We start from the raw sequence: 24,728 nt of genomic DNA, 5'->3' as shown, positions 1-24,728 counted from the left end.
ATTCTCGGTAATGAGTCCCTCAACATGGAGACTTTATGTATCTCTACTAATCATTTACAATATTATGAAGTAAAATTGAGGTTTTGAGGTTGAGCTTCGAGGGACCTTTGGCCAAAGTGTAATCCATAATCATTAGAATACTAAGAATTGAGCATAGCGTTAGTTCAGGCAGGCCACAAAGACAAACCCAGCCTACATCAGCTGATAGCAGCTGATCTTAAAGCCAGCCCGCATCAGCTGATTCCCTTCTATGTGTTCAATTGGCAAATCTCATACAGGGCACCTTATTTAAGCTGCTCAGTCTGCCTACCCTTGCTGCTTCCTCTGCAAGCCACCTTGCAACCCACCTCCATCCTAGCTCCTCCTTTACATATGTCTGATTTAATCAATGTCATTTCTGTTGTCATTGCCTGCTCAGTTCTGTACCCTACAGGGGTCTTTGCTGCTGCCCTCCCTGCCTAAAGATTTCCATATATGCACGTGGAAGGGCAGGGAGGTCCCAGAACAGAGCCATAACCCCAAATATAACTTACTGCAGATGGCAATAAAAGTTTTCTTTGACTAAAGTGGTCTTGGCTGAAATTCAGTTTTTATGTAACTCTTTGAAATCTGCCTACAGTTATCGTTATGTCCCGTGGCGGTTTTGCAACATTCACCAACCAGCAGCTTCCTTTTGCTTTACACAGCCTTGCATTGATCTGTTTTCCTCAGATGTTGATCCCACAATATAAAACTTTGATTTTCTCAACAGCAGCCATAGATCAGTGCGAAAGAGCCATGTCTTTCTTTTTCTGATTCTTGTGCCGACTATTGGATGCTTAGATTTAACTTAAGTGGTTTCAGCTGACATCCCCGTCACACCAACACGGCCTGAGCTTCAGATACCAATCAATCCCACATTCATCTCCCTAAGACTGGCACCAGACGAAGCAGCAAAAACAGTGGAGTGGATTGACAGAGGGTTTTAAGTGTCACACACTCACATCTGTTGGCGATGTGTCTTAATTCCTTCAGGCCATGCCATCGTTGGCTCTGAGGGCTCAAATCAGCAGTCTAACCTGCAGTTTAGCTCAGCCATCTCCTGCCCTCAGCAGACAGCGTAATGTCTCAATAAGCACAGAGGGAAAAATGGTCTGCTTGTGTGCATCTTTAATGATATGTGTGTGTGTGTATGTGTGTGTGTGTGTGTGTGTGTGTGTGTGTGTGTGTGTGTGTGTGTGTGTGTGTGTGCCTGTGGGGCTTCTGCCAGCTCCAACGCCTTGATTAGCAACAGAAAGGGTTTCATGCTGCTTTGGAGAGGGATTCAGCACAAACTGTAATGAGGCAAAGCAAATATCCGTTAATACAGCGCTTAAGGCAGGTGTTGACTGAGTCTGTATTAGCTTATAAGTGGCATCGAGTGGGTAGCCGTGTTTCTATCTGGATTAAGATAAAGTCATGTTTTGATAAAGAGGCACAAGTGGGTTTGGCGTAAGGCTCCAACTCAAGATGGAAAGCAGTCCCAGCTTCGCACTGCAGGAAATTGAAGTTTAGGTGTATGAAAGCAATACACATAACAAGTCTTAGAAAGTCTAGACATCATACGGTGATGCAGGAACTAATGATGGTCACTGCTCTTCATGTCTCTGTCCAGATCTTCATATTTGAAAACAACATCTACTACAGATCAACAGTAGAGAGTCGCTCGATCCGCCTCGTTGCCACTGGTAAAGAGGGAGTTGTCTTCAATGGCCTTCCTGACTGGCTCTATGAAGGTAAGACAACTACCTGAAATACTGCATCACCCTGAACAATATCATTTCATTGTTGCAAACGGTGGACTTTTTTCAAAATTTAAAGAATTGGTGAATCCTGCCACCTTCTGAACTGAAAAAACTGAGTGGAGTGAGTGAAATTGTACCAAATTAAATAAAAGGGATGTATCATGCACATTTCCAGGTCTATATTTTTATTCTGGGGCTCTACTGGAATATCTTTGTATGATTTACAGTTTAAAAAACCCCTTATTTATCTTATACTGACCCTTTATGCAGCCCCTCAGTTCAGCGTCTGTCTGAAACAGACCATTTTAGCTCCTGTCTCTTTAAAGCCCCCCTCCAGATGAACCCACTCTATTCTGATTTGTTAACTCCCGGATGTTTCTGCCAGCTACAGAGGCTACGTAAAACAAACAGTAGTAGGATTTCACATCTTTATCACATTCTGTACTCAAAATCTCAACTTATCAAATACAAATACATGTTCGAGCTGAAATCCAATCCAACAAAGCCTAGAGAACGGACAGCCGTTTATGAGCATGCGCGAACAATCTGACATGAGTTCAATGAGGAAGTAGAGGTGATTATGCAAATAGAGTATTCAGAGCAAGTTGTAGCCTGGGCTTTTGACTTACAGGTAGCATTTTTACATATGTTTACCTCATATTTTTGACATAGACATCCAACGTTACAACAGTATATAAATGACAGAAGATGACAAAAAGCATGTTATGTCCCTTTTAAGATTTCTGTTCAACCTGTTTTAATGGGTTGTTTTAGCCACTTGAGGGCATCAGAAATGAGCTGCAAACACAACATCAACATACTGTATTATCGCCTTTTAAGTTGATATAGCAAACTGTTATTAACACATTAACACATCCAGAAGACATGGAGCAACATTAGCATTCATTTGGAGTCATGTTTCTAGTCATCTGGTTAATGTAGAACACAAAAATATTGATTATAGCAGCTTTAATTGTAATGAGGGTGCCTAGATCAAACCATGAAAAACAGCCCAAGTACACAAAAGCATGTGTATACTTTTGATGGAGGTTGTGTCCACTAACTTCTGGGCATATAGAGTATTTAAGTGACTAAATTTGAGGAACATTTTAATCCAATCCCCCACCTTGAGGCCTGTCACATGTTTGTGTGCATGATTCCGTTTGAAGGAGCACAGCTGGCTGCGTTTCAGTGCCCCTCCTCTAGACCTCCCATAGCTTGTCTTTGTGTTCAGGCAATTTTAATTAATTCATGTCTGTAGCACTGCAATCTCAGCAGATGTTCAAAAGCCAGCATACTCGTAATATGATATGAGACATTTTCTGATCACTGCATATGTGAGACTGACAGTCCAATTACAAAGCACTTGAATATGGCTTTGTTTACAGATGCGCTGCCATGTTTGAGACTAGCATTCCCAGTGTGCATTCATTTATAATAAACTTTATAGGTTTATTGTTTGGTAAGTGACGCCTGCTGTTTCTGGCATTGTTATAATTATTCATTTTGGATTTATTCAGAGGGCAGTTTGGCATGATAATTGTAATTTAATTTAAAATGTAATTGCAGTTATTATGAGAGAAATTCTGTTATAGTTCATGAACTGCTTCAGGGTCGGTTATAATCGTTTTTTTTATTAATGGAATTATTTCTTTGTTGCTGACACAGAACATGACATGAAAGAAGTAATCCATTTTCAATGCTAAAGAGAGATTTGCCTTGTTATGTTTTCCCGCTGTGTTGTAAGAATTTATCACTGTATAACAGACAGATTCACAAAAATACAGATTGTTCAGTTTTTACACACATTGCCTACAGTGTTAATATTTGCGTTTATATTGTTTATATTGTTCGGGTGAGACAGACAAGTTTTTCAAACATAGTTCAAGGTGCGGCTGCCTCGTCTCTCTTGGGTATTTACTGTTGTGCAGTCAAACATCCTCATCCTCATATCAGAGAATTTCAGCAAATGTTCCCATCACAGTATTAGGAGTCTGACTTAGAGAGGTATAACAAGTGACTTCTAGTATTTATATCCACACTTTGTCATTTAAACATCACAATTTTTAACATGTTAAGTTTTTTTTCTGTTTCTAAATTTCGTGAAAGGGCTGAACAAAGGTCTAATTCATTGTCCATTAAGCCTCTAAAACTATTTCTACGTATGTTGCTTCAAACTTTTTTCATATGTTCAAACGTGCCATATATGAATCGAATTCTGCCGGTTCCACAGTTCATTGAAGTTAAGGTTTATCATGCTGTTACTGAATGAAATATTCAAAGAAATCGTACCATTTCTGTGGATGCACCTTTACATCAAATGGAATATTTTAGATGAGAGACTGACAGCATATGTGTGTGTGTATCAAATGATTCACATTTTTTCAGACATATTAGTTGGTATCGATGGAATCACTGGGGTTCTCACTAAACTTAAGAATATAGTCCTGCTGGTTTGAACAATGTTTGGTCAAAAATGTAATTATCCTCAAGGTTTTGATGTTGATTAGTGTTAACAATTATTCTTCAGTTGTCATAAGGAAGCATCGACAAATGTGAGCTGTAACTTTGATCAAGAGATGAAAGTCATGGTTTTGAAGTCTGGGAGAAATCTCAAGTGTCTCCTGTAGAGCAGCAGAGATGAGAGAAATTGATTTATTAGAATGCCACATGTGGGTTTATGTGTTTGCATGTGTGCTCGTCTGTACATGTGAAGATCTTTGATTTGTTTCTTGGTTTTTTTTTGTTGGTGCACGTGCGTCTTCCCACGCTGATGGAGGTTTAGACAGCCGTATGTTTGCCTGTGACAGCAGTGATTGTCATGCAAAGCAGCAAGTGTGTCACACGAACCTCACAGCCGATCCACAACACCCCAACTCTGATTCACAGTGGATGTGCGAGGGCAGGAAATACAAAGCCATCCTGTCTTTCTGTGAAGACGTTGCATTAAATATGAAGATTTTGTTACAGTTTGTCTCTGATGGTGCATGTTTAATGTCAACTAAGGCAACATCTTGAAAGAGTAGGAGTCTTGTTAAATGTTCCGGCCTTCATAAAATTAATGGATAAAATAAATGTTATGTTATGTTCCTCCCGGGTTATAGAAGAAATGGTACAGACAGGCCTTGAAAATCCTGCTGCACTGCAAAAAAAAAAACAGTGATAACTCAATCAAATGATGAGAATTCAACACTGAAAAGTCTGAACTGAATTTGCTCACTCTGACCCTGTTACAACATGCTTCACCATCTGCAGTCACATTGATGTGAGGAAATAATTATAGCGTGACAACGTCAGTAATAACAAAATTACCCAGACCTAATCAAGGTTGAACTGATCTTCTTTGCCGGGAAAAGGCTGTTGTTTGATTATCCTCATGTAGGTACAGAAGAGTAAAGAATGTAAATGCTTTCATAGAGCTCTTCTGCCCCCTGCTGGATAAAAGTTACTCTTCAGGCAACAGTTGAAAAAAAACTTGGTTAGAGTTGTTTTTACAGAGTTATGGCATGAATAGCGAGCAACAGAAAGCACAAAACCTCTCAAAATATTGAGATTTATTTCTGCATTTTTACTGAGGTCTCTTCCGAAAAGATCTTTCAAAGCTGCTGCTCCATCATCAGCTAAAAAACCTTAAAGTCCCTCTCCACTCAAATGTTTTTCTTCTTGTTCTTTTAGTTGGATGTTTGAGCTTCACTGTGCAGAATGACGTATGTGCAGAGTTTGACACTAGAAGGTGTTTTTCACATTCATCTGCTGAAAATGGAAAGTTTCTCTGTGTTCACTGAAAATCTACTTTTAAGGGGCGGGCCTACGAGCAGGATTTGTGACATCACAACTAGTTTTGAAGCCAATCCTGGTCGAATATTCAACTTACACAAGTGTGATGTGGAAACTTGAAGCCTCCACTGCACAAACACTGAGAATGGACTTTGCAATGAAGTAGGAAACATCTTGTGTCCAGCAGATAAACTTCTTAAATGAAACAGATTTACATATTTATAGATTATGGAATTTTAAATGAGGGAGAAGGAGTAAACCAGGCAAGGAAAGCTTAATTTCTGTAACATATTTCATACTAAGAGGGAAAACTAGTTGACGATTAAGAAAGAAAAAACAAAGAGGAAAAATACAACAAAATGTCTGTAATTACATGTACATGCGCACAGGTGTTTTGTGGAATAATCCGTGATCAATGAAGATAACAGTTGTGCTGATAACAGTTATAATAATCATATATTTATGATATGAATTTAATTGTCATTATTTGATTCATTGCCATCTAATTCACACCAACATGGTATATCTCATACCAAGCTGCTAGTTTTCAGTTTTTGGATTTCATACTGTCATAGTTGAATATGAGTAATTGATACGTTTTGCCTTAGGGACAGTGCAGGAAATGAGCATCATAAAACACAAATGCTATTCAATAATAAATAATAAACAAAGTCAAGTTGGATGTGGAGGTTCTTACTCCATGCAAAGCTGCACTGGATCTTCTCACATCACATCCATACCAAATAGCAGGAGAGAAGGAGGCTTCAAACATTTTCCTTTTGATGCTAAATAAAGCATCATGATTTGTAACTAAAAAGATTATTAGTCTTTTTAAATGTTCCAGTTTCTCTTTTGCACGTAGTTTCAATGAGCACTTCAATCAGAGATGAATAAAACATCAAGATGAGTGTAACTATCACACTGCCTAACTGTAAAAGAACCAAGGTAACTTTGCTGCCAATCTTCAATAGAGCCCCTAATTACCATGAACTCAACTCAAACTCAAATGTTTTGTTCTCATCTCTGCTTCAATAGGCTTCAAGGTATGCAAGTTTTTTTTTCATCCATGAAAACATGAAGCAATTTATAAAAACAATCTTCTCTATTTCTTTGTTTAAGCATTCTTATTAGTGTGTCTACAAAGTGCACAAAGAGGACGGCTATTGCGGACGTTACCGTGGTGGATCCCAAAATGCTTGTTGTGACACTGGACATTGACATCAGGGCTTTAAAGTCTCCGTCCACTCAAAAATGTTTTTCTTCTTGTTGCTACAGTTGAATGTTTGAGCTTCACTTTGCAGAATGATGTATGTGCAGAGTTTGACACTTGAAAGCTGTTTTCATACATATTCATAGAATCTGGAATTTTTAATGAGGGGGAAGGAGTAGATGTCATTTTAAAGGTTTTAAAGTGGTGATTATGCTTTTTTTTTTTTTTCAGAGAAACCATATCAGACACACATTATTGTTCCAAGAAGAGTATTTTTGTACGCCTTAATATATGTCTGGAGGGGATGTTTAAGCATACTGATATGGTACTGCAGTCTGTGCTTTTTAAAATTTTAAACATTTTTCCTCCTGGCACAGAATCATATTCTTTAGAGATGTCTATATATGCAATATGCTGTTTAATAGAAATATATAAGCCTATTATTTAAAATTTAATCATATTATTTTGGCATGCTGTTAATCACGATTATGCAATGACAATTATTACAGTTGGAAGAGATACCTTTCTTAAATATTATTAATCCAGCACACAGGATGGAAAGAAGGTGAAAAAGACACTGATCTTCTGTTGCATGAATTCTTCACAGTGTTTTTTTTCTCTTTCTTTCTCTCTTTTTTACAGAGGAGATCCTGCAGACCCATATAGCCCACTGGTGGTCCCCAGACGGGCTGCGTCTGGCCTACATGACCATCAACGACACGCTGGTGCCGAAGATGGAAGTCCCCTTTTTCACTGGGACGCCCTACCCCAACAGCTTGGAGTATCACTACCCAAAGGCAAGTCTCCAGCTACAATCGCACACCTCTAACAGCTTAGAAAATTTAAATACTAATTTTTGTGCATAGAAGGCTTTGACAAAGCTTCTTTAATCGTGAAAACAACAGAATAACATGTCTTTGGTGTCTCAACTGAAATCCAAACTCACCTATCTAATTTCCTCTTGGCCCTTGCAGGCTGGGGAAGAAAACCCTGCAGTGCACCTGTCAGTGGTGAGCCTCAACGGTCCGCTGCACACCGTAGTGATGAAGAAACCTGATGACCCCCGAATAGGGTGAGTGACAGCCCAAACATGTCTTATTGAATCTGAAGTAACAAGCATCAAAATAGCCTCGGGGCATTTTCCTCAGGTAGTGGAGACAGAGGCTGTCAGTAGTGGTGATGTATTCTTACTTTCTGGTTTTCCAGGAGGGAATATTATATCACCATGGTGAAATGGGCCACCAGCACCAAACTGGCTGTCAACTGGCTGAACAGAGCTCAGAACAACTCTATACTGACACTGTGTGAAGCTACAACTGGTGTCTGCATTAAGGTGAAACATTTTCCTCGGCAAAGTGTGAAATCTGCTGTCACTGTGTATAATGTGTGTTTGTTAAAGGGTAATTCTGCTTTTTCTTAGTCAACACATTTCATTGAAAGACCAAAACCAACAACAAATTAAATATTTCATCTATTAACAAGTGTTGTCTGTGTAGGTAAAGCCTGATATGGTGAATTCCTTTAACATTTATGTAATCTTTTAGGCTCAGAAAAGCTTTATTCAAACATAAACCTTTCAAATAAATTAACAAATTCAGATTTGACTTATTCTCTTGTTGTTTACAGAAACATGAGGATGAGAGTGAGAGCTGGTTGCACAGACAGGTAGGTGTAGAAAACACAGCTTCATGTAGCTATAGGTTAAAAAAAAAAAAAAAGGAGATATTAAAGCCCTGCAGGGACATATCACATCCGGATATTTTTCTCTCCTTTCTGCAGAATGAAGCGCCACTCTTTTCCCACGACGGACACAAGTTCTTCTTCACCAGAGCAATTCCTCAGGGTGGGAGAGGAAAGTTTTTCCACATTTCTATGTCCACCTCTATGGTAACTATAATGGTGAAATCATCCTTTTTAACATATGTCCTTGGAGGTTTAGTACAAAATGTTGATCTGTCCCCTTGTGTTATTTTCTCTCAGCCTAACACGAGCACAGACATACTTCAGTCCCTCACATCTGGAGACTGGGATGTCACCAGCATCTTAGCCTACAATCACGAAAGGAACCTCATGTAAGATATTCTGATATTTTTACATGCACATTTTTAACAGCCAGTGGTGCAGAATCATGCTTATTTTTGGTAATCTTTTCCAGATACTTTCTGAGCACAGAGGATGACCCCAAAAGACGGCACTTGTACAGGTGACTTTATTAGAGATCATCTAACTGCTTTTCTTTAAGTGCTACAGTGTGCTATTTTTCTATGAGTTCTGTATGTAGCATAAAACCACACTTTCCATCCTACAGTGCCGACACAATTCCTCCTTTCAACCGCTGCTGCCTGTCTTGCGAGTTCAAGTGCGGCTATGTGGACGTCTCATTCAGCCACAACATGCAGTACTTCTTACTCAACTGTAAAGGTGAGCATCCTCGGCCTTGAATCTCTTGAGTCAAAGCTCTTTTTTTTTTTTTTTTTTTTTAAACGCCAGAGAGCCTTACATCCCAGCACTCACGAGAATGAAAGTCCTCTAGGGGAGCAGAGAGCTGTGTTGAGGGGAAGGGATAATTGAATTAGTGCTCCATGTCAGGATGAGAGCTGATATCGAACTGGACATTAGTAGATAACCTCAAACCACTGCTGGATCCCACTGATTAGCCACAGAAATAAATGCCTTGTCTGACAGCATGCCAACAGTCATGTGAGCACTAGAACTGCTGGCAGAGAGAGCGAGTATTCAACAAATGGAAATAAGACTTTGTGTTGTTGTTTACTAGATATTCTTCATGTTACTCCTTTGAGACGCTCTGTCATTGTTTTTTTTTGCCCTTGTGGCTTCTGCACTGGGGCTCAACAACACGGTTTCCATGGAAGCTGATTTGTTTAGGGGGCTCACTCCAGAGAAGGAAAAGTGCCAGTGGCTTTCTTCATTAATTAGATCTTTGGAGAGTAGCTCCATTGTGAAATAATAAGCTGGGATTCAACTGCTTCTCATGGGACGGAAGTAGATTATTAACTGCAGCGCTGGCTGAGAGGGCTGTTTCTGAAGTCTGTTTAAGATGAGACAGAGAGATGATTCTGTTGCAGAGAAGGATGAGGTTTCAGTGTCTTGATTACTGGGATGTTGGAGGCGTTTTGTCAGTGTCTTGTTACATAACTGTTTTTTTTTTCTTTCCTTGAATTATTCTTTGTAGGCCCTGATATACCAAGTGTGGCTATCTATAGCACCGAGGACAAACAGAGTGAGTGTCGTCTCGGTACCCGGTGTTCTTAATGAACTCTACTGGATTCCTTGTAAATAAGTGGTACAATGTTTTCATGTTTCACTGAAAAAAGTCTTGTTTTCTTCTTAATTGCAGAGGTGTTTGAAGTGGAGACAAACCAAAGGGTAAACGACACATACAACAACATGCAGATGCCAAGAGTGGAGTACGAGACCATCACCATAGACGACTACAGTATGTGTCCATGATGTGAATTAGCAAACAATTATCTGTGTGTTTGTGTTACATCCTAATACAATTAGAAGCTGTCTAAGATCTCCATTAACCTCGTCCTGTCTGTTGCAGCCCTGACGATGCAGATTCTGAAGCCAGCTGGATTTGTAGATACAGCCCATTACCCCTTACTGCTGCTAGTGTAAGTATGAAGTCCAAAAAGATATCTATACAAAATGTTATCAACACTTGAATGCAGCAACTAACAATAACTTTTAGTATTGTACCGCTCTAAATTTGGGGAACTCATAGAAGTCATATTAAAAAATCCCCAGAATGCTGGATCCTACATTTCCTATAATGAGACTCATTTGTGTCTCTTGTTAGACTTTTCCTGCATGGTGAAATGCGTACTCTCTCACACTCCTGCCCCTAGTTTGTAAGGCAGTACTCTTTGTTTAGAAATTGTCTCCAAGCCCAAACTGAGAAAACCATGATGACGTCATCTGAGGTTATTTTCTCAAACTTTGGAAATCTCTCTCCAGAGCCACAGAGGATGATGTACAACTGTTTTCTCAGGCTGAGTAGCACTTTCCATGACGAGCAAACTGACCTTTATTTGTATAAATGGTGGAGTGCCCCTTTTACTTCTCTTTTTTTTCCCGTTCATCAATTGTTTGGACTATGAAACCTAAAAATTTGAGAAGCCGGAAAGTGCAACTGTTGATTGATCTTCTGTCTATTGATAAAGCACTAAAATAATGAACTCCCATATAAAAGCCCTGCACTTGATACAACATTTACTACACTTTGTAAAAGATGAGTTGGTTTAACTCTGTTAGAAGTGTTGTTGTGTTAGATTTCATTATATCGCAAGTTGTTGTTATTATTTTGTCCACCCTGAATATCTGTTTTGTAAATAGTCCAATCATTCTATGCAGACTATGAATGTGTATGTGTTTCTCTTAACAAGATGTCCATGTGATATTAATCCCAGAGAAATGACCTAATCCTTAAATGACTAACATGGTTGTGGTTTTGTCGGTTTTCCACAGGGACGGTACGCCTGGCGGCCAGATGGTGACGGAGCAGTTCCATGTGGACTGGGCCACCGTTCTGGTCAGCAGCTTCAGCACCATTGTCATCCGCTTCGATGGCCACGGCAGCGGCTTTCAGGGCACCAACCTGCTCCACAAAGTCAGGAGGAAGTTGGGAAAGTTGGAGGAGAGGGACCAGCTGGAAGCACTCAGGTCCGGCTTCTGCTAGAGCTGCAAGCAGCTCCTCATAGTCCTGCAGTCCCAAAACATTTTTACCAAGATTTTCTTTCATTTTCAGGTTCATATCTAAAGAGCCTTACATTGATAAGACTCGAATGGGCGTTTATGGAAAGGTAAGGTGAAGAAATGCTCAAAGTGGTTCCTCAGATGTGTATTTTTGTCGTTGATCTTCTTCTTGATGTGTTTCTATGTGTGTGTAGGCCTATGGAGGATATTTAGCCACAATGCTCCTGAGCTCTGAGGAGTTCACCCAACTTAAATGTGGAACAGCAGTGTCCCCCATCACAGATTTTGAGCTTTATGGTATAACTATTGATATTTTTCTTCAACAGATATCTTATACTGTAGATGTCATGCTCTTAGTCAGTGTGAAAAGGCTCTGCATTCTTTCTAACTCTGTTTTTCTCTTTTCCAAATCGCAGCGTCTGCATTTTCAGAACGATACCTCGGCTCAAAGACAGATTCCCGAGTATACACGGTACAGTTTCAATGATTCAGTCTCCTTATCAAAATCATGGATCACGATGTTTAGCTAAAAAGGAAGAGGATGGAGTTGAGGTTCATCATTTACAGGATGTTGATGACTCTTTCTCGTTCATTCAGATGGCAAATCTAGGACACAGAGCAGGTCAACTTCTGGAGAAGCAGTACTTAATTATTCACCCGACGGCTGATGGTAACAATGATGTCTGATATATTATTTCTCAGTTCTGCAAAAAATTAAAGGTTAACTATTTAACTGTGATTGCAGCCTAATGTATCTCTCTATTCTTATGTTCTCTTATGTTCCACTACCACAGAAAAAGTTCACTTTCAGCACACGGCCAAATTTATCAACCATTTAATCAGCGAGAAGGCCAATTACACTCTACAGGTGAGCTGCAGACTCTGTCAAATGTTTGTGTAACTGCCATGTTTACTGATATGCTCTGTAATCTACCACTGAAACGATAAGTTGATCAACAGAAAATAAATCAGCAACTATGTTTCGATATTTGATGAATTGTAGGTTCACATTTTTTGCACTCACATGCCCGTACAGTATGTACATTGAAAGTTTGTTTGTCGCTATACTTGTTCTTTCTCTCCATACTGGCCATGAAGCTGTTCATTTATAATGTCCAGTGTAATTGATGGCCAACAAAATCCACTTTTTTTGCTCCCAGCTGGTATAAGACTTCATTGGGTATCTTCCAAATTTTGTATTTTTAGTATGAAAGACTGTCTTTATGATTCCCTGGACACTATGTACTTGCTGAGAAAAGGGATTTTTGTTCCAAAAAGGCTGTAAACTTGGAAGATACCCACTTGATTTGACTAACTCATACTGAACTTAAGATTGCATTTTTGTAAGGAACAAGGATTTACCACAAGGTCCATCAGTAGCTGTTCTGGAGCTTCCTCAGCAGACGTTTATGGAATTGTGAGGACTTCTCATCTGTGTTCGCTTAAAAGTTGAGTAGGAGGGATGAACTTCATCCGCTGATAAAGGGCGTGTGATACTATCAAAAGCTTCAGAACAGCTACCAATGGATGATGATGAGATTGTTTTGTGTGTCAATTAGGCCTGCATTTAACAATTATTTTTAATACTGATTATCAAGATTATTTTCTTGATTAATCAATAACAGTTTAGTTTATAAAATGTCCATCCCAGTTTCCCAGAGTCCAAGACTTCCAAAGTCTTGTTTTGTTGACCTAACAGTACAGTTCCAAAAAAATATTCAGTATACAATGATGTGAAATAAAGAAAAATAGCAAATCTTCACATTCAAGAAGCTGAAACCATCAAATTTTATGCATTTTGCTTGAAAAATGGCCTTTTAAATTTAATCTCTTTGAGTTTTGGACTGTTTGTTTGCTGCTGGAAAATTGTGATGGCCACTTCTCCCTATTTTAGAAACAATACTAAAAGGCTTCATCTCTGTATTTATTGTCAGATCTACCCAGACGAGGGCCACTTCCTTCACAGCGATGGGACAAAGCAGCACCTGAGCCAATCTTTGGTCAACTTCTTCGAGGAGTGTTTCCGGGTGCCGGAGATACTGACCAACGACCAGCAAGAAGAGGACGAGGACGACAGTTAGACCCACCCCCTCTGAACAGCCCCCACCGGCCAGCTATTACAGCACAATATGCAACAGATCTTTCTAACACAAATCGACCCTCCACCTGCTGTCTGTCCAATCTGATTCTAGCTCTACTCTGAAGTGCAGAACGTGCATGTGCAAAGGGGCCTCGGCCTACATCTGTGTTTCCTCACCTTGTGCTGGCTGCTGACACTGAAACCAGTCAGAAAGACATAAATAAATCTCAGATGTAAACAGTCATATCTCTGTCTGCTATTGGAATAAATGGACTTGGTGTTGAAGGAGCCGCCTCTCTAGTACTCCCTCTGGTGGACCAAAAGAGGATCAACACGACGTCCATAGAGCAACGTGTCTCCTCTCCAAACCCGGCACATTAATAGAGCACTTTTCAGCACAAAATACCCCCTGTGAAAGTTGTCACATCAGTTCATTATGTTATGAGATTTCACTTTTGAAAGGCGGCCAGTTTCCAATAACCTTGCCAACCAACTTACTGATTATTGTGTTCATGAGTATGATTACTGCTACTTGTTTCTCAGATTTTCTCTGTTCAGTGTCTTACAGTAGTACCGTGTCTATGAGTGGACGTCTGGCTGCATCAGTCCTTAGTTGCTTTTACAAAATGACGGCACAATGTTGTACTCCAAAAAACAAAGTGTCTGTACAAAAATGGTATGAAGTCATATTTTCCCTCTTCATATTTCTGGATTTAACTCTTTGTTCTTTTAGTCACTGTGCCTTAATGTGGGTGAAATGTTCATGTTAGGAGCCCACATGACACTGAAAACGAGTAAACATGGATAGGCCTTGTCTCAATTGTGCATTCCGTCGATAACTCGAAAGCCAGGTCACAATTTACTTTTCCTCAAAGGATAATCAGTGGGTTTAACACAACAACGTACGGCACATTTATCTCAAAAACCTGGAAAGAACTGAATACAGAAATTATTGTATGTATGTCTGCTTGAAAGATGGTATTATACTGACACAAAATGTGAAGAATATTTAGTTTGCAAATACAGTTCTTGATGTTTACCTACCAAACTGGCATACTGGTGAGTTAACTATGCTGAATTTTTCATTATTTTGTGAATTCCTTTGACTTGTGTGTTAAATGGCTTGACTCTCTCTCCCTCATGTCACTTCTGTTAGTGTTGTCAGTGGTTTCTAGTCAGCTGATGTACAAAGTGTATAAATCTTATATTGTTTAAGTCTTTATGTTGTATGTGCAACTTGTATATAAAGCATTTTCAAATGTATCTTTTGTTGGCTTCATTTATCACATTTTACATCACTTCTATATAAACCTTTGTCAGCTACAGAGCGCGACTACCACCTTGTGCTTCAGCATTTTATCTGTTGCTTTAAGCCATTGTGCCCTCTTGTGTGCTGTACGAGTATTGCAGCATCATCGAGGGCACAGAAAAAACATTTTAAAACTCACAAGAGGCTGCAAAGAAAGGCCATACTGATTTAAATTTTCTACACAAGTGAATTCCTACTAGGCTTTTCGCAGCAGACATTTTGACTTTGAGAAAGAAGAAAAAGCACAGGTGTTACTATTTTAAACTATCGATGTGCAGGTATATTCAAGAGTCCCAGTAAGCCATGGCAGAGAGCCAGCATGAGCAACACCAGGACCCTGAAACCAAAGCAGATCAATGGAATTCAGTCAATTTTATTACTTTCACGTGTGCTTTTCCTCCTGTCACATGTAAAAAGGTCTATTGTGAAATGTCACCACTACTGAATACATTTGATATTTAAACACCACATTTTATAGCATTGGAATATTTAACTTTGAAACGCTATCTGAATTAATGTGGTTTGACTTCTCCTCTTTCAAGTGTACAGAAAGTTCTTTCAAGTGGTGCAATTTAAATTTCAAGAATTTTTGAAGGTTAATTAATTCAGACAGGAAATGAAAGTGACAACAAATTGTATTTAAGTTGGTCAGGAGTAGTTGGTTATGTTCAGATGGAAACATTCAAGTCAAGAAAAAAAAAAACCTGGTTGCTCAAATTCACTAAAATTCAAGATGTGAAATTTAAAAGTGAATATCCAGCCTGCTGAGGATAATAAATCAGGCCTGAATGGAATCGATCAGACATGATCAAAGTAAGAGAAGTCCCGGATGAGCCACTGAAAACTTCACATACTTTTCTGAAGCTGAAACTTGAGATTACCTATAAATTTCAGAGGGAAATTCAAACTTCATACATTCAGATAGATGTTTTCAAAGCAAAATATTTAAATTTTATGAATTCAGTTTAAATTTCAACATTACGTATTCAGGAATGATTAAATTTCACAATTAGGTATTCAGAGATTCAAATCCATACAGCCTTTTTTTGCTTCCACGTGCTCCTGTGATGCTTAGAAAGTGTGGTGAAAGACAAATATACGTCAACATTTGCCATTGACAAAATTTATTTCCAGTGTTTCAGGAGTCTGTGCACTCCCCTCTCAATCAGAGGAACACAGCATTGGTACAAATGGTCCACCTCAATGACATGTTTCCTCATGCAGGGAACTCTCTCTCTCTCCACAGAGAAGTATCCAACTGCCCATAACATCCACACATGCTCCGTGAGCAGCATCATCGTCATCATCAACAACTCACAATACTGAACTTAATCCTGCAATCTGATGGAAATGAAAAGTAAAGCAGCTAAAACATGGCATTTATATGTACATTAAGTTACTTATTTTACAAGGAATATTTAAAATTCAAGTTCTGTTAAAATCAAAAATGAAAAAACAGGGAAAAAAAAAGAGAAAAGTATAAAACATGTTAAGACCAGAGTGGAATGCCTAAGGAATGGAAGCTCGGCATTTTGTTACAGAACCTGTAGAATGACTGTGAGAGTCAACAATAAAAATGTCATTCACAGTAACATCTTCGTGTATCTCAACAAAGACAATATATGGCACCCATAACATTTCATTGTGAGGCACTTCCTATTGTGAAGAAACATGATTTTCTGATTTGATTACACAATTTCTTCTTCTCTTCCAACTTTTTTTTCCCCCCTCCCTCTTTGCAATCTACCGCCACTCACTGACAGATGTTTGAACCACAAACACTAAAACACAGCATTAACATTTGCATCAGAGGGACGTTGTTCACTGCTCTTTAAACCATGTAACTGGGATGAATAAGAACTCTTTTTCCATTTGCATAAGTCCAGTGTCTCCTTGTCACCTTTGTACCTTTGGAGAAGCCCCTTTTTATAGGCAGCTCACACACAGGCTGTACCAAAAACACAATTCAAGTACACAGAAAAATAGGGATATGTACACTTTAGAATGAAACACAAGCATCTAAAGCTTTTAGTCTGTATTACAGCAAGCATGTCTGTACATTCTTCATTTGGTTACTGAGAGACTCACTGACTTTGAACATTGTAACTTTCTTTACACAAAAATAGTTCCTCTGCAATACTAAAATTCTGTACTTTTCTACTACTTCCTACTCATCCTAAAAGTCAGTTCATCCTTAAAGCCTTAGCTAAGCCTTTTAACAATCTTAACTCGAATGTCCACACTTCCTTGCACGTACTGTACTTCACAGGCTCATTGTTTCATGAGTTGCAGGTCCTCTCAATCTTCAGCATAACAGGGATTTGTATTAGAAGGGGATGAAATCACCCCTCCTGGGCCATCCCAAAGTCATTTGTCATTAAAAAAAAAAAAGAAAGAAAATGTATGATCGACATTTGTTCCATGCCTTATACACGAGCAAGATCAACGATCCCTGTGTGCAGTAATTCTCTTTTCACAGGCGCACACACCAGTTACAGACACACTCCAGACATTTTTTTTGTACAACATGCTCATTCACAAACATTGGTCACACGACAGACATTACTCTAACAGACTCCCAAGTACGTACACATCTCACAGACAGAGAACGAAAAGTCACACACCTCCAACACTTCTCACAGGTACTGATAGAAGCGCGAATGGACCACCTGGGAACTAGTGAGTTTATGCGGGTGAGCGGTGGCTGAAAGGCTCAGATTTTTACTCTGGGGGACGTCCCCGTTCAACACCTCAGCTGGACGATGTGGCAGTTCAGAGGAGGACGAGGCTCCGAGGTTTTGGGTGTTTGTGCTGCACAGCCCCCCCTGTTGTTCAGAGAAGTCCAGGCTAACCTCGGGGTTGCTGGTGCGGTGACGCTCGCGGGCAATCCAGTCCCCAATGGAGAAGTCCTGAGAGCTGCACTTAGGCTTCAGCCGGTCCACAGCTGACAGCTCCGACCGAGAGCCTGAACCGATGCCGACCTGTTGCCAGTCTCCCAAAACAGACAGCTCAGCAAAGTCCCTCTGGCCGCCCATGGTGTGTCTGCGTCTGATGTTCTTCTTCTTACTGCGGCCCTCGGGGGACCGGCTCCTCTGGCTGCCAACGCCAAACATGTCATCCACTGACATTCGCAGACGCACCTTCAGTCGGTCTGTGATCTTCAGCTTCCATGCGGGCTCAGTCTTATCCAGCTCGCTCCGAGACGATGAGCTGAGGCTGCCAGTGGAACGACCCTTGACTGACCCCAAAACACGTGACAGTCTGTTGGAATCTTTATCACTGCGAGCGCCGTCAAGTGAAGACTCGCTGTCAGTTTTCTGTTGAGCAGCTTTCTTTCTTGACAGTGTGTCGCATTCGATTAGTCTGTGGGAGGGGAGGGGTCGTGGAGCCTCCTGCAGTTCTCGTTGCTCAGCTGCTCTTGCGTTCCCGACAGTAAACACCGACAGATCACTCTCACTGTCCGTCTCCATCGGCCTTCCCTCGCTGATGAGCTCACTGCGCTCGTCATCCGCATCATCTCCACCCCTGCTCTCAGCCACAGACTGCACTTCAGGACTGAGGGTGCTTAGCTCAGCTCCAGTCAGGAACGTCATGGATGATGTGGTGGAGTAGTCAGAGGTGATGGAGCAAACCTCTGCTCCCAGCCCGCTGGGTCCCGCTTCTGGTCCCAGAGCCAACATCCTGCCGCGCCTCATTCTGGGCACCGAAGCCTGAGAGCTGGTGCTGTTCATCGTACCGAGGTCAGACACCGTATCGTCATAGTTGGAGGGTGGGTCTGATAGGGAGGACTGGTGAGTCATTGGCATGCGGTAGCTGAGGCTCGGGGAGTGGGAGGGTGAGGCGTACGGGGAGCCAGTTTGAAGGGTGGAGGAAAGGTGCTGGGGAGGCGGGGAGGGAGAGGGCTGCGACGTCAGGCTGCTAGAGAGAGACTCTTTCCCGTTGGTTTTGTCGAGCTGTTCCTCTGAGCTGTTCCTGTGCTTCTCTTTCTCACTGGTTTCATCCGTCTCCCCCTCCTCCTCGGTCCGGCTGCCTGGGGACCACAGAGGCTGCTGCTGGCTCTCCTCTGGGAGCTCCTTCTTGGGGAACACAGTGTCCAGGTCGTCATCTGAACTGCTGGGAGGAACTTTGTCCTTGGGCTTCTTGCGTTTGCGGCTGACGAAGAAGGAGGAGCGCAGCATCTCTTTGCTACACTGATCCTTCCCTGACCCCCACAAGCCCTGCTGATACAGAACCAAAACAGCGTTATGGACTAATTGATGTGAGACCGTTAAAACGGCAAAAACAGAGGAATGAAGGCTTTGTGAGAAAGAAAACGAAACAAGAGGAGAACATTACCTTTGATTTGGAGGAGTCACTACATGCTGAATCTGTATTAAAGAAAAGAGAATCATTAGTAACCAACCGTCTGCCACCTCTGACTTTCAGAAAACAGTCAACAAGATAAAGAGAGAGAAAAGGCAGATTGAACGTTTGGCTCAGGGTGAAACTGACAGACACAATGAGTACAATGAGAGCAGCTGGATGAATGCAGATGACGCAGTTTCAGCTCAGAATAAGAGAGACAGGAGGAGGACGACGAGTAACCACATTAAGCAGTATATGGAAACGAGAAAGCGGCAGAGGAGGCCTGAGATGAGGGATGAGAGGAAAGGAAGTGAAAACCCGGCAGTAAACCAAGACATAAAAAGCAGCTCATGCTCATGTAACGATGGAACGACGGCACATCACGGACAAACACGCCAGTCACGGAGCATCACATGTAGCCACCAACCAGCTGTAGGCATTCTTTCCCAACTCAAAGACATCACAGAGGAGAGGGAGTGATGAGCTCGCTCTGACTTAAGGGGCCTGAGCTGAACAGATCAGTGAGTGTGTGTCGTGGTCGATACAGCTGGCGCAGGCAAGCCTTCGTATAACGGAAAGATTGCTCTTACTCCAAGCTAGATTAACTCCCGTGGTGCCCTTTAACATGTAGCCTGTCATTCCCAACAACATAAAAGGCAAAACAAAGAGTTCACAAAACTTTCTTATCTCACTGTTCAAAAGGAGAAAACACGCAAACTGCAGCTAACAAAGATAAGCAGACTAATAGTCCTTTCCCACCAAATGGTTCCAGGAACGTTGGAGCAACAGGAAGTAAATTCAGTTACTAAAAGTCTCCTTTAAGCACTCCTGTCTACATTTCCACTGAATCTGTATAACCATATAGATGAGACAAATTAGACTGATGGATTAAAAAACTACAGCAGTATTTGAGATGTATTTTCAGACACGAGGAAACAACAAAGTAATTCACTTTGGCGCTGATATTTAAAATGGAGGTAACGAATGGATTCAAAGGAGACCTGCAGTGGTGGATGGAGACTGAAAACTCCAGAGCACCGGTCTCCAAAGTAGAAAATCTACTAAATATTTTATGGTTATACATTTCTGATTTACAGCATAACCATGCTCTTGTTCATTCACTTGTGCTCTCAGCCTTCGTCTCTTCTTTCGAGACAATATTACTTTTTTTTTTCTTTTTACATCAAACATCAGAAGAAATGTCCTACCCTTGTCCTAATATTGTTGTATGTTAATTGTACGAGCGACAGGGGTGATCAACTAGCGACATTCAGCACTAAAAATTTTGCTTCAGTAGTTCCAGGGTCCCCAGAAAGAGTCAAAAAAGCAGGGACTTTTTTAGGCACCAAAACTATGTCAGAACAACTAAATATAGACAGGTAAGGTTCCTGAAATGGTTCCTGAGTTCCTGATGAAGTTCCTGTGGTGGAAATGGGCTATTAATTATCTAATTTTGGTTCAAACTGTGTGTATCTGTGTATGTAGCAAGGTTCTGGTAGGGATACAGCGTGAGGGACATGTTAGTGATTAATGTGGGTGTTTTACAGTATGTAACAGTAGGTGATGAGGGAGTATGTGGCAGTGTTTGTCTGTAGTTGACAATGTGATGTTTTTAATGTTGAATAAAGACAAAGATTTTGATATTGGGACATCACAGACAACAAAAAACAAATCAAAAAACACAAAAGGAGGCACCTGAACCAAAAAAAAAAACTACCTGTCGCGGCAAATACCGCTACATCTACCTGCTTGGAGTCCCATCCACTGCTATTTAAATACAAAAGTACCTACATACAGTGCTTATCGATCTGGGACGTGGTTGTATGTGTGGGTTTGTTTGTGTGTAAACGAATGTGTGCTGGGGAACATCCAGCTCAGTCCCACCACTACGACCCCACCCTCAGACATCATGACAGGTTATGCCACATGACCGGGAGAGAACCTGAGGTTGACCGTACCATGCTACTTGTCCTTGCGATCAGCTTAAGAGACAACAAGAGACAGCAGAAGGGCTTTCAGAGAAAGTACAGCAGCATCGCTCTGTATCCCCTCAATTTAGGGTATTGGTTTAAATATGAGACGTGCACACCACAGGAAAAATGACAAACATCGACTTCTCTTTCTTTCTTTTTTATCTTTTTTCCTCCTTTCGCCCAAATTTAAAAGAGCTGCGGGTTTCTGCAGACTAGGCAGCTACACTGGGCACAACACTCGTCCTTCTTCCTACAGTCCCAGCTGTCCATCACTGACAAAACAGAGTCCATCAGTGACATCATCGAGTGATAGACGCCGCCCACTTGGCCTGTGTCAAGATTAGGTAATGTGTGAGTGCTGGACAGGGATAAGGGAGAAAAACAACACACTACACACAGAAGGGCAGAGGTCAGAAGGGTTAAAACTTCCATTGTTTCTTTTTGTTCGTTAGATTTTCTTTGGGAAAGAACATGCCGGGATTATGTGAGACGAGGAGGAGGGGAAGAAAAGAACTGAAAGAAAAGGAGTCGTCGTCTCAACACAGGTAAAGCACAGGGAGTGAAAAAAAATGGACTTGAGCAAGAGAAAATAAAGAGTAAGGCAAAGAAATGAACAAAAATAAAACTTGAGGACAATTTTTTATCTCTTTGGGCAAAAAAACATCAACAGCAAAACAAAACAGACTTTAATCCAAAAATAAATAAATAAATTTAAAAAAAGGCTTGGCATTCTGCAAGAAATTTTTCAACAATTTTCCAATGGTGGATCCGCAAAATGTAGTCATTGAAAAATTACTGAAAAAGCTTGCATTAACGGAAACATAAAATTAGTAGACTTGTTTTAGCTCAAAGCATTTTAAATTATGGAAAATAGGCATGATGTTCTTCGTCTTAACATTAACAGCTGAGACACTGCTTGCCTTAATCTTAAAATAAGTCTATAGCACATATCTTTTACACTTAAATCTACTGCAATAATAGTAATGAAATATAATATTGCTGCCATGGTAAAATATTTGCTGTGGTGATGCTTGATTGCCGAGTCCCTGAGAGAGAAATCCCGGTGAGTTACCTGAGACTTCGCCCGGCGAGGCTGCGGTCCGTCCGATGTTGGAGAGCAGGTGGTCGATATTGGGCACAGGCTGAGACTGCACTGTGCTTTCCTGCTCAGCTGTGGTCTGGAGCCACGCATGGGAGGAAAAACATGATTGGAAGAGAAGAGAAGAGAGAGAAGGTAGATGATAAGTGAGTGAACACAGCTAATGTAGGGAAACAACCACAGCGACACAAAAGGGAAGCTTTCAAAAGTCCAAAAAAAAAAAAAAGTGTCACATACAACAGGATCCTCATCACCGTCGTCGGTGAAGAACCAGTCATATTGTTGGATTAGGTTCTCAACTATCTTGCACTGGTCCGGCATGTGATTGACCATGTTGGTCATGTTGTCCTCAGAAGTTCTCACCAGCGTTGGCCCAAACACAATCGCCAGGTTACGAGGCTCCATCTAAACAGATAGAGTTAAGACAAATCCGATTTATTTGATGAATCCTTAAAGGGAAAGTGGATTGGAAGGTTCGACCTAATGACATTAACACTGACAGATCCTGTTAGATGTCCTACCTTGTTCTTTTCACAGTTTTCAGAAACCCTCTTGAGGTGAGCACAAAGGAATTTCAGAGTTTCAAAGTGATGATCAGGTAATTCATGGATCTGCAAAAATTGACAACAAAGGGACAGTTTCAGCATTACAGTACTTGAATACTATTCACATACTTCTCTTTAAGATTTGAGAAACCGGTGCAAAGATGTTCACTCACCAGCCTCTTAAGCTCCTTTAGTCTCTCAACGGAGTCTTCTGTTCTGTTGGCTTCAATAAAGTCACCGTACTTTTCTGTTGAACAGAAAACAAAACCTTCAACTTAGAATGGGACAAAAGAAGATTCACATAGAAACTTCACTCCAGTTTCTGTTTGGACCTTCAGTGCATTTACAAGATCTTACCGTTTGTAAACAGAGGTTCTGGAAGTTTTCGGAAAAAGGACTTTAGTAAACTACTGATGACATTAAGGTCCCGCCATTTCTGCAGAGAAGAAAAAGATCAAGACAGCATTATTTTAAAGAAATCCTTAAAGTAAAAATGAATCTTTTTAAAGAAATCAACTTGTGTGTGAGTCACTCACGTCTTCCTGGATGTCGATGTCAGTCATGCCTTTACTGTTGAGCTCCTCCTGCATGCTGGAGATGGCAGCATTGTTCCCAGGGACCCTGTAGATCCCTGTGTACTCAAGACCTCTTTCCTCCACCACCTTACAGCACACCTCCACAATCAGAGGAACAAACTGTACAACATACAGCAAAAAAACATTAGATACAACAAATCATTGATTATGTTATATCTGAAAATTGAACACAGACCTACCTACATACTGTGCGAATAAGCACAGCAGTTTGAGTTACTCTAGCACGAATTAGTGGCCATCACGGCTGACAAGTTGAAGCAAAATCAATATTTTATGTGTATGGAAGCAAGATGCTACTCACATCCTCTGAATGTTTAACTACACAGCCTGTTCTCTTAAAACACCAGGAGAGATTGAGACTTACTCTGTTAGTCTGTGCGGGTGGGCAGTCATCAAGTCGCACCCCAAATGTGACACCAGCTGGAGTCTTTTTTTCAAAGGGCTTCCTCATGATCCCTGCAATTCCAATTTTCCAAGCAGCTCTGTCCCTTGGTGGACTGGAGTCATCTGACATGGTACACACACGCATAAATACATAAATAAGCAATCTGATGTTTTTAAAATAAGTGATATCGTACCACAGTTTTGAAATGTTGTTCTTACCTTTCAGCGCCCTCCGCTCCTCTCCTGTTTTGGGTGAATGAGGGCTGTGGATCTTGCCGTCTGTTTTACTTCCCAGGAGGGCTTGTTTGATGCTGAGGGATTGTCGGGAGGTTTTGGGGGATGGTTCAGACCTGCTGCTGGGTGCACTGATCCAAATGAAAAGTTTTAAAAAAGCAAAAAATAAATTAGGTTGATATATAGTTAAAATGAATAGATATGTGGCTGAGTACTGTGGATGAGCCCCAGGGGGCAATATAGAGCGCTTCATACCTCATCATGTTGTACTCTTTGATCTTTCGACTGATCAAGTCCTGACTTGTTACAGCAGCATTCTGAAATGACAGCAAAAATACAGTAAGGACAGCATAAGCACACTAAGCACACTCATCTTTTGCCAGGTGGAGTTTTATTTAGATGTGTATCTCTGATATGATTGAACAATTGTTAGTTACTTGATATTTCTTGTAAATCCAACAAAGTCATTTTGTAACAAGGTGTTCAAAGTCAGTGATACATAAATGCAAATCACTAAAATGTCATAACAACAACCGCAAATCTAAAAGTTTTACTATGTGGCAATCAGGAAGTAGTCAGTCATTTGACTAACAAACTGAAGATGAAACACTGGAGGCATAGTGCAGACAGGCAAATAACTGAACAAATGACTCCAGTTTGCTTCATGGACCAACGATGTTCTGAACCAAATAGAG

At 40.8% G+C, this 24,728-nt stretch overlaps 2 protein-coding genes across 4 annotated transcripts in view; one reads left to right on the top strand and one right to left on the bottom strand.

Annotated features, from left to right (window-relative positions):
• Positions 1 to 14,812, top strand: part of LOC137194227 (dipeptidyl aminopeptidase-like protein 6) — a 93,598-nt gene extending 78,786 nt beyond the window's left edge. For both annotated transcript variants that reach the window (XM_067605906.1, XM_067605905.1), the window contains 19 exons: positions 1,634 to 1,754; positions 7,393 to 7,547; positions 7,725 to 7,822; positions 7,957 to 8,083; positions 8,377 to 8,415; positions 8,530 to 8,637; positions 8,731 to 8,822; positions 8,906 to 8,953; positions 9,059 to 9,171; positions 9,944 to 9,991; positions 10,109 to 10,207; positions 10,319 to 10,388; positions 11,242 to 11,436; positions 11,522 to 11,576; positions 11,664 to 11,766; positions 11,886 to 11,941; positions 12,067 to 12,139; positions 12,264 to 12,337; positions 13,404 to 14,812. In XM_067605906.1, coding sequence (XP_067462007.1) covers positions 1,634 to 1,754; positions 7,393 to 7,547; positions 7,725 to 7,822; positions 7,957 to 8,083; positions 8,377 to 8,415; positions 8,530 to 8,637; positions 8,731 to 8,822; positions 8,906 to 8,953; positions 9,059 to 9,171; positions 9,944 to 9,991; positions 10,109 to 10,207; positions 10,319 to 10,388; positions 11,242 to 11,436; positions 11,522 to 11,576; positions 11,664 to 11,766; positions 11,886 to 11,941; positions 12,067 to 12,139; positions 12,264 to 12,337; positions 13,404 to 13,550 — 1,821 coding nt within the window. In that variant the 3' untranslated portion in view covers positions 13,551 to 14,812. The remainder of the gene's footprint in view (positions 1 to 1,633; positions 1,755 to 7,392; positions 7,548 to 7,724; positions 7,823 to 7,956; positions 8,084 to 8,376; positions 8,416 to 8,529; positions 8,638 to 8,730; positions 8,823 to 8,905; positions 8,954 to 9,058; positions 9,172 to 9,943; positions 9,992 to 10,108; positions 10,208 to 10,318; positions 10,389 to 11,241; positions 11,437 to 11,521; positions 11,577 to 11,663; positions 11,767 to 11,885; positions 11,942 to 12,066; positions 12,140 to 12,263; positions 12,338 to 13,403) is intronic.
• Positions 14,813 to 15,965: 1,153 nt separating this feature from the next.
• The window catches only part of arhgap21b (Rho GTPase activating protein 21b), a 39,892-nt gene continuing 31,129 nt past the window's right edge, over positions 15,966 to 24,728 (bottom strand). The window contains exons 14-24 of one of the 2 annotated variants that reach the window (XM_067605903.1): positions 24,289 to 24,350; positions 24,019 to 24,164; positions 23,780 to 23,922; positions 23,356 to 23,514; positions 23,177 to 23,255; positions 22,993 to 23,066; positions 22,796 to 22,885; positions 22,512 to 22,679; positions 22,248 to 22,353; positions 19,194 to 19,225; positions 15,966 to 19,078 (exon numbers count right to left, since the gene is read on the bottom strand). In XM_067605903.1, the coding sequence (XP_067462004.1) occupies positions 17,495 to 19,078; positions 19,194 to 19,225; positions 22,248 to 22,353; positions 22,512 to 22,679; positions 22,796 to 22,885; positions 22,993 to 23,066; positions 23,177 to 23,255; positions 23,356 to 23,514; positions 23,780 to 23,922; positions 24,019 to 24,164; positions 24,289 to 24,350 (2,643 nt within the window). In that variant the 3' untranslated portion in view covers positions 15,966 to 17,494. The remainder of the gene's footprint in view (positions 19,079 to 19,193; positions 19,226 to 22,247; positions 22,354 to 22,511; positions 22,680 to 22,795; positions 22,886 to 22,992; positions 23,067 to 23,176; positions 23,256 to 23,355; positions 23,515 to 23,779; positions 23,923 to 24,018; positions 24,165 to 24,288; positions 24,351 to 24,728) is intronic. The other variant, XM_067605904.1, reaches the window with a different exon arrangement.

Source organism: Thunnus thynnus, chromosome 12 (genome assembly GCF_963924715.1).
Source record: "Thunnus thynnus chromosome 12, fThuThy2.1, whole genome shotgun sequence".
NCBI lineage: Eukaryota > Metazoa > Chordata > Actinopteri > Scombriformes > Scombridae > Thunnus > Thunnus thynnus.
This window is presented reverse-complemented; position numbering and strand designations above follow the sequence as displayed.